At 39.4% G+C, this 9561-nt stretch overlaps 2 protein-coding genes across 2 annotated transcripts; one reads left to right on the top strand and one right to left on the bottom strand.

The window, feature by feature from the left end:
• The first annotated feature begins 76 nt into the window (after positions 1–76).
• On the top strand, positions 77–5711 carry row (relative of woc). Its single transcript, XM_033483544.2, has 11 exons — positions 77–622; positions 713–894; positions 986–1074; positions 1164–1221; positions 1293–1422; positions 1490–1608; positions 1698–1766; positions 1842–1902; positions 2026–2214; positions 2396–2566; positions 2655–5711. The coding sequence occupies exons 2-11, from the start codon at positions 754–756 to the stop codon at positions 5297–5299; spliced, it is 3672 nt and encodes a 1223-aa protein (XP_033339435.2). The 5' UTR covers positions 77–622; positions 713–753; the 3' UTR covers positions 5300–5711.
• A 249-nt stretch (positions 5712–5960) lies between these two features.
• Positions 5961–8772, bottom strand: LOC117228022 (ornithine decarboxylase antizyme 1). The gene is given in 5 exon segments (XM_076521042.1): positions 5961–7582; positions 7691–7846; positions 7943–8192; positions 8570–8671; positions 8673–8772. Coding segments are annotated over 4 exon segments (564 nt in total). The 5' UTR covers positions 8769–8772; the 3' UTR covers positions 5961–7582; positions 7691–7730.
• Positions 8773–9561: the final 789 nt, after the last annotated feature.

Genomic DNA, 9561 nt, shown 5'->3' with positions numbered 1-9561 from the left:
TTACCGACAGTCGTGTTTGACCATCAGTTTCAGCGTTTTGCTACCGATTAATTGGCGCTGTGCAAAGGCCGAAAAAAGCTTCTTGTAAATTACAAATTTCAGGGTTATGCACATCGTAAGCTCCAACAGGAATTTCGCGAATTTGGTTATACGGTATTCTATTAAATATCGCAAATCACGACACGATTGTTGGTGTTCTTTTCTCATCTGTCATAGCTTGATGCAGCTGCCGCCATGATTTCTTCGCGAGCGCAATATAGGCGTTGCATATCTAGGTACATGTATAATTCAAATCGTTAACGTTACATTACAGTTACGTCTTTCCGCCGAGTTTGTTATGGCGGCGTTACCGACGCTGCCGTATGTAATATGTACATAATATATATGTACATGCATACATACTTATACGTATGTAATTTATTTCCGAGAGATAGACGATTATGCAGAAGATGCAACGATTTCTGTGTGTATGTAATTCTATGTTCTATATCGTCTATATGTGATTCTATGTGAGGGAAAATGAGAAGCTGTAGCGTGTAGCAACTTGTGTTGTTGACAAAAGATTCTGTTTGGTTCGTCAAGTATAAATGAGCGTTGCTTTTGCGATCGAAAAGGAGAAAAGGTGTGTATGGAAATCTAGCATGCGGTAAAAAAGCTGTACTATATCGTATAGTTGTTGCTTACATTTACATATGTATGTTGACTTTTTTAGAAATTTTTATACGTTTGTGGGGAATCGATTGCATTATAAAAATGCCAAAGACACGATTGATTACACGTTCGGTAACGAACACCCGACCATCTCATATGACTTTAAACTTGGAATGTGCCGAAGAACCGCTCAGCGAAGCGCAATTGATGTTACGTTCGGAACTCAAGGAAAATCACGACAAGGTATGTGTTTCTCACTTTTCCATTCAAACTACACCTTTATTAATACACTTGACGTAGACCATTTCTAATGTTTGTCGACTGCCCTTTTTAGGTTGCTGCTACTTTAGACGAATTGGTTAAAGATCATGGTGGTAAATTGATATGTCAGGCAGGCAACGTTAACGGTTATCAGTATACGGTGTAGGTATTATTTTCCATGTAGTCGCTCTATTTTTTACAGTTGTCGTACCTCTTAAAGACTTCGATGACTTTTACCTTTTATGTATCAGGCCCGCGAATCCAGCGTCAACGGTGGTAAAAAATAATTCCCAATCCATCGTCGGTGTCGTGAGTATAATTGAAAACGTTTGCAAAGCGATGCGATTATCGATACGTTGTTACATTGGTAGCATTTACAGAGTCAAAATAAGAATCAACAACCTATTAAACTGAACGTATTGAATAACGCGAATGGTTCTCAGAGCAACATACAATTGGTCGTGGATTCACGAATGGGAGTTATCCTTGGTTCTGTAGCTCAGCCTCAAGGTAATAAATTATTTTTTACGTTATACCGTTAAGTTATAATAACGATTACAATGCCTGAAAATTATAGTAACGTCTATGACAACTGCTTCAACGGTATCGATATCGGCTCCACCAGCAACTCCTGCATCGACGTCCACATCCATGACAACAACTTTGCCTACGATCGCTCATTCTCAAACAGAAAATGTGAGGATAGAGAATAAATATTATAGCCTTCGACATTGTACGATTTAACTCTCTTATATCTAAGAACTTGCTAACTTTTTTTTTCTCAGTACAAATACACTCGATCCGGGCGTCGCACAAAAGTTCTTCAAACACAACAGCCTGACATAATAGAGGAAGTATGTTACTCGTAATTATCATTTAACTTTACTATTTTCTGATTTCATTGACATTCCGACTCTGATTCTGTGTAGCCTGTGTTAGTTCCTCGCGGAAGACAAAAAGTAGGATGTTCAACGCACGTGGTTACACCGAGTAAGTTGCGCCAAACAATCAAACTTTATATGTAGCTAACAACGTACCTGGAGAAGCGCGATACTGTCAACGACCATATCAATATTTCTTTTATTACATCAATATTTCACGTCCCACTTTCAGCCACTACAAGTCCGCAAGGAGTTACCAATCTCAGAATAAAAACTGTAAGCAAACAACAGATTACACCGGTTGTATCGTCAACTGTGACCACCATAAACGCCAATACAGGGACGACGGCGAGATTATCCATGACCAAACCGACAGAACACACCAGCATCGGTGGAATATCTGTCGGAAATAAAAACGCAGGTCAGAGATCGAAACTTCTCCTATGTTGTATAGGATGTAACTGTATAGGAAGTACTCTTGTCGCGTCGACTACTTTCCGTTACAGTCTTTTTATGCTTTCCTATGAATAGAACGTTAAGGAAAAACAGTAGTAAGAATATAGGATCAGCCACTTAATTCCTGCAATTGAATTTTCATTCAGCTTGCGAACAAATAGACGAGTCGAAGAAGAATCTTCCAGATGGTAGGGAAGTAACGTTCAATAAAATGAATGGCGGCAGGACATTCCCTTCGTTGGTTGTCATAGCAAGACCTAATCTGCGCACGAAAGATATTACGGCGCAAATAGCTCAAAAAGAAAGGTCGGAGTTAGGTATTTATCTAAATCCAGAAGTAATTCATTCATCGTTCATTCAAGTTGTTTTATTTCAAACAATTTCAACGATTTTTGTACCTTTTAGATATCAAAGTCAAGAGTGTACTGATGTTTTCCGCTACGAAGTTTGCAGAATGGCTGATACAGCAAGGTCTGGTCAAATCGGAGCAATACTGTGCTCAGCATAGCAGTAGTTATCAAAAAACTAAATTAAAATTAGGAATGTACAGCGACCAAGGTACATTTCCATATTCAGGAGGATACGTATGGATCTCGAGTTGCTGCCCCGATCGTTACGTATCGGTTTTCTCCGGATCGATTTTTCAAGGAGCACCGTATACACCGACAGTTCTACTGAAACTGATTTATCATTGGGCATGTCAAACAAACGTTCAGAACGTTGTTTCGTGGGTAAAAGTGACCAACGTATACGTGAAAAATTTTTACACTCATCTACGTAGCATTTGTACAGCGGCGGTTTGGGATAAAACTCATAAAATGGGAGGTAAAAATTCAGTAATACAGGTCGGCGTAATCAGTTTGGGTACAACGTCGCAGGATGGAAACTTGAGGCAAGTCAAAGTCGAAGTACTCGGCGTGCTGGATTATGCTACTTTGGATTTGAGATTGCGAGCATGTGATCCGGTGCAAGATGGCGACAGATCCTACAAAAGACGATTCAATAACATCTTACACCCGTTGAAAGACTGGGTACACACAGACTCGAAAATCATGACAGACTTCACCGTTGACAAAAGCACCCTCGAAGAAATGGGTTTCAGTTATGTCACACAATCCGCATTCTCCGAACAGAATCCTCGAAATGTTATGAGCAATTATCATATTATGGAATATCTGAGGAAAATTGTTCCAAGAATGTTTCAAAATACTCTCAGTTTGCTCAGTAGACAAATGATACAACAGTTCTTGGATGAATTGGTATGGAGAGAAATATACGGTTCGACTGCTGCTCGAGCATTCGACAATATTATCGCACATATTGCTGAACAAACAAGGATCGATTTCAACGAGAGCCTATTGGACCGTTTAGCTAAAATAGCTGCGAACCCTTTTCAAAATTGGTCCTACTCGAACGTTAGTCCACCACCTCTGATACCTTTGGCGATCGCGAGCAAAGAAGACCTTCAAACCGGTTGTGATATTTTAATACAATCGAATACCGTAGCGAGCAATAACATAAATCAGAAATCGCAGCAGCAGCAGCAGCAACAACAACAACAACAACAACAACAACCACCGCCGTCGTCATCGTCATCGTCGTCAACATCATCGTCGTCGTCGTCATCATCCGAAACATTGCCGTCTTTCAACCAAACGACTAGGCCAGGACCAAAAAAGGGACGAAAACGAAATATTGCGATAGCGATGACCACAACAGCGAGCAGCCCAGAACCCGACGCGAAGAAACCCATGTTCGACTCTAAAGTTACCACTGGTAAAGACAGAGATAAAGAAAGCAAAACCGATCAAATACAATTACAAGAGTTTTATTATGCCACCATGGAAGGTGACAAAAGTATTTTATCGAAGGAACAGAAGTGCTCGCTGTACTTGAAATGTTTCTTATGTTCAATGACGATGCGCACCAACACGGACGTGATGGAGCACACTATCAGTCATGTTCCACCTCAAGTGCCTGGACAATCCGATTCACCCGTCTGCATATACTGTTGTACAGCTTTTTCGTCTCAGCATCAAATGGTTACCCATGTTACAGAATCGCACAGTAACTTTGGTCACTCGGACAGCGGCATGGTTGTTTGCGCCATTTGCGAACAAAAGTTCGGGAACAGCGGACTCTTAATCAATCATTTGTCGTCGATGCATTATCCCTCGGAGATGCCGTATCGGTGCGAGAGCTGCGGTTACCGGACTTCCAGTCACAAGGATGCCGTCGACCATTTCTACCGAGTTCACGAGAAAGGCGAAGGTTTACAGTGTCCTTATTGCCTGAAAGTGATACAGTTCGTCAGCGAAGGTAGCCCCAGCATTACCAGCGTTCACGCTTTCCTACTGCACATGCAACGGCATGTTATCCGAAGAGAACAGGGACGAGGAAACAAGTGCTCTAGATGTTGTCTCTGGTTCAATCAAAAGAGCTCGTTAAAAGTTCATCAAAGGCAACTACACGATTGCGTTTCAGGCTCCAAAGTTGTCCCATATTCCAGCAGCAACAACAACGGCATACTGATATCGAAACAACGACCACAAAACAGACGGTTTGATATCGATAGTCCGGTAACAGAATTACCTCAAGACGAGAAAATGAAAAAGTGGGTTTCCGTACCGATCACGGTCAACATTCATCTCACGGCTGAACATTTGTCTTGCCAGGAGTGCGAGGAGGACGTCGATGAGCAAAATCATTATCCCGGCGAGCAAAGATGTCAACAGTGTCGCTACATAACTTGTTGTTGGCGAGCATTCAAAGAACACCAACAGCAAATCCATAACGAACGTCCGATGACCAGCCTCGTGGTCCCTTCTCCTCTTATTAATATTCCGTTGGAGAGAAGAATGCAATGTGCCTGCGGTTACGCGACCACCGATGGAAATCAGTTGGCCACACATTTGGTGAAATGCCGAAAGGTATCCGCCTATCCGATCGAGGATGCTGCACCGTCCGGCATGTTGGATAGTTTAGGTTTAGTTCCAAAAGCTGTTTCCGAAGAGACAGTTGCCGATGGCAAAAGGACTAACTTACGATAAACTCTGCGAATCATCTGATTAATGCAAACACGTAAAGAGCTCCATACTATAGAAAACAATTATCGCGTCATTAGACTTGGCAAATTAGACCATCTCTAACTAACGGCCGGCTAAGGAAGCGTACATCTAATCGAATCCAGTCGATGATCCTACCAGCAATTTCAATTCATCGTCTACGATACAATACCCCTGTAAAAACGAAAGCATCACGGATCAGTGTGTGACGCACAGTGTCGCATACATACCTGGCATCAACATAATACAATGTAGAATAGAATACTGCGAGTAATAAACACAAGTATTACTACATTTTATTGGTGGAGAGACACAATAAACGCGCGTGCATCTGTTGTTACGTTTGCGTTATCATTTCATGCGGATGTAATTGCAATATATTTACAATACGATTTTATCCTCGTTGTAAAATTTGTTAAATTGTACCGCCACTAATGATAGTTTCTCCTTCTTTGTAGTTCTTTGCCATCGGGTAGCTGACATGTGACCGGTCTTTTTCCGATACACTAAAACGTTTAATCATGTGGCATTATTTATTACATCGAATTTTTTTGCATTCGACTCGGATGTCACTTGCTTCTTTCCCTTTCCTTCCTGTATAGAAAGATGGGAAATTGGGAGGAAGAGTGACAAGGTAAAGAAAAAATTAATTTTTTTAACGTTTATTTAGCACGTACGGTATCTTTTTTGTACGAATGATAATATATAGCATACATGTACTTTTACGTGGTCAAGTGTACGAATACATACATATACATACATATATATGTATATATACATATATATGTATGTATATGTATGTATGTATATATATATATATATATATATACATAATACTAATTGAGAAAATAAGACGAACAAAATAGTCGTTTAGTTGGAAAAATTCAGGCAAATTTAAAACTATTTGCATTAATACATAATAGTCCATCACTCTGTACTTAACATATCTATATCTCTAATAAGCTATTAACTCTTTATTATTATTATTATTATTATTATTATTATCATTAATTTTTTTTACATTTTCTTTTTTTCTATTTTTTGCAATGATTTCTAGTATTATCTGTTATCAAGTCAACACTAAAGAACATATTTATTAGCAAGAACTCTACAATGTTAATTGATTGGAGATTACCATTGATGTTCTTTCATCATTGTGTACATCGTCATCGGTGTTGTCTTCGCTTACATCTAAATACATACATATATGTATATACACATATGTATGTATGTATGTATATATAACGGAACCCAATAAACGTTACCAAATAATCAGTCTGGCGACCCACAAGAGTACCATCGTTTACGCGTGTACGATAAAGAAATTAAAGGACACATGGCTTGGAACTCAAAATTATCGTACATATTTAAACGTATAATCGGTTTGTGAAAATGCTTAGCAGCCAAATTTTACGCTGATCATATATCGTTACGTGTACATGCATACAAGATACATTGTCGATATTCGTAGTAATACTTCCAAACGATTCAGTGTTATGTAGTAATAGTAATAACAAAAAACAAAGTACGATGACATCCAATTTGTTGCAATTAACATTGAGATTTATCGGTAATAAATTTCTCTTACAATTTGACGGTTCGTTGTCTTATACACGCGTGGGTATGTTTAACGTCGCTACCGTCAAGTCGTATCGCGTGGGAACCCTCGTCAGCAGATTACGTGCTCCCAAAAAGAGTTATTAACATTGTATTGCTAAGAGAATGAATCAACATCTTTGACGACACATTGGCCTGTGTTAATGGTACGTTGTTCTAATGTAGTCCCAACTATTAGTGTCGGCTCATTTTTATACAGTGTTCGTTCCGCGCTCATCATACGTACACATTTATTAGGTCGTCCTAGAAACTTGTGCCGTTTTCTGCTGTGCAATTTCCCTACTCATTAATCTTTTGCTTGTTGGAAAGAGGAACTTGGTTCGCATCTCTCTCTCTCTCTCTCTCTCTCTCTCTCTCTCTCTCTCGTTTATGTGTATGTGTGTGAAGACGCGCGCGTGCGCGCACGTGTATGTTGCACATTGTATCTTAAATAAATTCGGATACACGAAATCATCTATTTCAAAAGAACGAATGAAACGGCACAAACTTTTCGGACGCGCACTTCTCTTAAATTTAACGCAAACATGTCTTAAAATATCGGAGCTATATTAAAAGGAAAACCGATTATGCCGGATGTCTTTTGGTAGATGATGATACATCAACGTGTTCCATTAAACAGAAATTATAGGTCTGTTATTAGTGTGTCGATACCTGCAATGACAAACAAAAAAAAGAAAATTAGAGGGAAAAATTGATGTCGAACAATGGGAACAAAAGAGAAATGACACGAAAGGAAACTTCTCGCGAAACTATACTTACGCGTTAAATTTGAGAGAGAAGCCAAACAACCGCTGGTCAATTATTCGATGGTATAGAGCATATACAGATTGCCGACATCACTGCCCGGTGGTACTAAGGCATGAGTGGGCGGTAGAACAGTGAAGCCCAAAAACATGAAGGTTCGAACCAGCATTGCTAAGTCATGACAACAAGGCATTTTAGACGAGAGAATGTTTTGTTGTTCGGCATAATCGTTTTCGTTAATATGAAATAACGGTAGTTGACAAGTACCTCGATCCGCTCGGTCTTTACGTAGACATACGATGATATTGTTGCATCGCAATGTTTCTTCGGCATATTCCAAAAGAGAGACGAAACCTTCTTTCGAACCTTCCGGTAAGAGACAGCTTGATACGCGAATATAAAGACAACGACGCCACACGACAGTTTCCCACTCGACGGATGTGCTCTCGGTCAAGTGTAACGTGAAGGTCAAACGCAAAGATTCACTATTTCGCACGGCTTTTAATAATTCATCCTCCTAAAAACAATATTCAAGAACATTCAACAATATTCAACGAGAACAACAACAAGATCGAAGCAAGCTGTACTACCTCGAGTATCTGTGCAAAGTCAATTGGTGCTGAGAAACGTTTCTATCTTTCCACGGATACATATCGTATTGTGTCCGCGTATTCGTTTTAACATACATACGTGCATACATATATACATACATACATCATACGTACATCATATATACATAAAATTCATAATATGTTTGAAAAGTGACTTTTGCATGTCTAGTACTTGAACAGATCGATTGAGAACGACTGCGCGAACTCTCGTCGTAACGGACAAAATTCGAACGTTCTCGATAGCATAAACGAACGATAGCTCTTCGTTCTGTACGATGCTTACTTGTACAATGTGGGAGCTCACAGAGAGCTGACTCTGCTTGATCCCCACGCCGCGGCTCTCTGTGTTGACTGTGGATACAGACAATGCGGCATGGGGCACATCAGGACCACCACAGAGGCCCTACACCCAGCGTTATACAGTAATGTTGTTGCAGTGTGCAACCTTCTTCTAAACTTTCATCCATACACTTAGTAGACATTTCACTGAAATTAACCAATATGCGATCAGTCAGCGTATAATAAATTCTTACCTCGCCGGAACGGCTGCGTATAATACGGTACAAAAACGATAGAAACACGATGTAAAATATCTACTTGAAATGTAAAGGTCCACCAGCTGTTACGTTGGCACGTTACAAACAGGCGGATGCTAATCGAGAGAAAATACGTAACAATATTCAATTTCGTAAGATACTATTTAATCTTAAAACATCGTCGTCTACCATCCTTCGGTGCACGTTTAACAATCAATGAAAAGACGTTACGAAACAATCTTCTCTTGTTAACCTTCCGCCGTCTAATATCATTACATTCTGACGAGAATCGTGTACGTTATGTGTTCTTCTAGTCTGCTATTTTGTCTCTGTTATTGCACACATTATACATGATATGTGGAACACGCCGTTAGAGATACCAATATTTTCAACATTTTTTTTTCATTCGATTTAATCGAAATACATAAAACGGTCAATCGAATAATCTTGTTGGTTTTCGATCTAATATTGCGACGAATTTCCAATTTCGTTCAATATAAAAGTTTATGTAGAAATATGTCCGATATAAACACGCGACCTTATTATCTTATTATCTGTAACCCTAAGGATTTATGTATCTTTTTTGCGTCCGACACAATGGAATTTTTCTGATCAGTTGACTAATATTCAAGATAAGATTGCACGTGTTTCTAGATAAAAACATGTTTGAATTATATTGCAGTCATATATGTAAGTATAGCATGCAACAGTACATATGTATGTGTACATGCATGTATGC

This window comes from Megalopta genalis, chromosome 4 (assembly GCF_051020955.1).
Source record: "Megalopta genalis isolate 19385.01 chromosome 4, iyMegGena1_principal, whole genome shotgun sequence".
Classification (NCBI taxonomy): Eukaryota; Metazoa; Arthropoda; class Insecta; order Hymenoptera; family Halictidae; genus Megalopta; species Megalopta genalis.
This window is presented reverse-complemented; position numbering and strand designations above follow the sequence as displayed.

Bases quoted from the DNA above. Each gene is read 5' to 3' on its own strand.
- row (XM_033483544.2), top strand. From the start codon at position 754: ATGCCAAAGACACGATTGATTACACGTTCGGTAACGAACACCCGACCA. The intron at 1,222-1,292 runs GTGAGTATAATT...TAGCATTTACAG, and splicing joins CCCAATCCATCGTCGGTGTC to AGTCAAAATAAGAATCAACA. The intron at 1,609-1,697 runs GTGAGGATAGAG...TTTTTTTCTCAG, and splicing joins CTCATTCTCAAACAGAAAAT to TACAAATACACTCGATCCGG.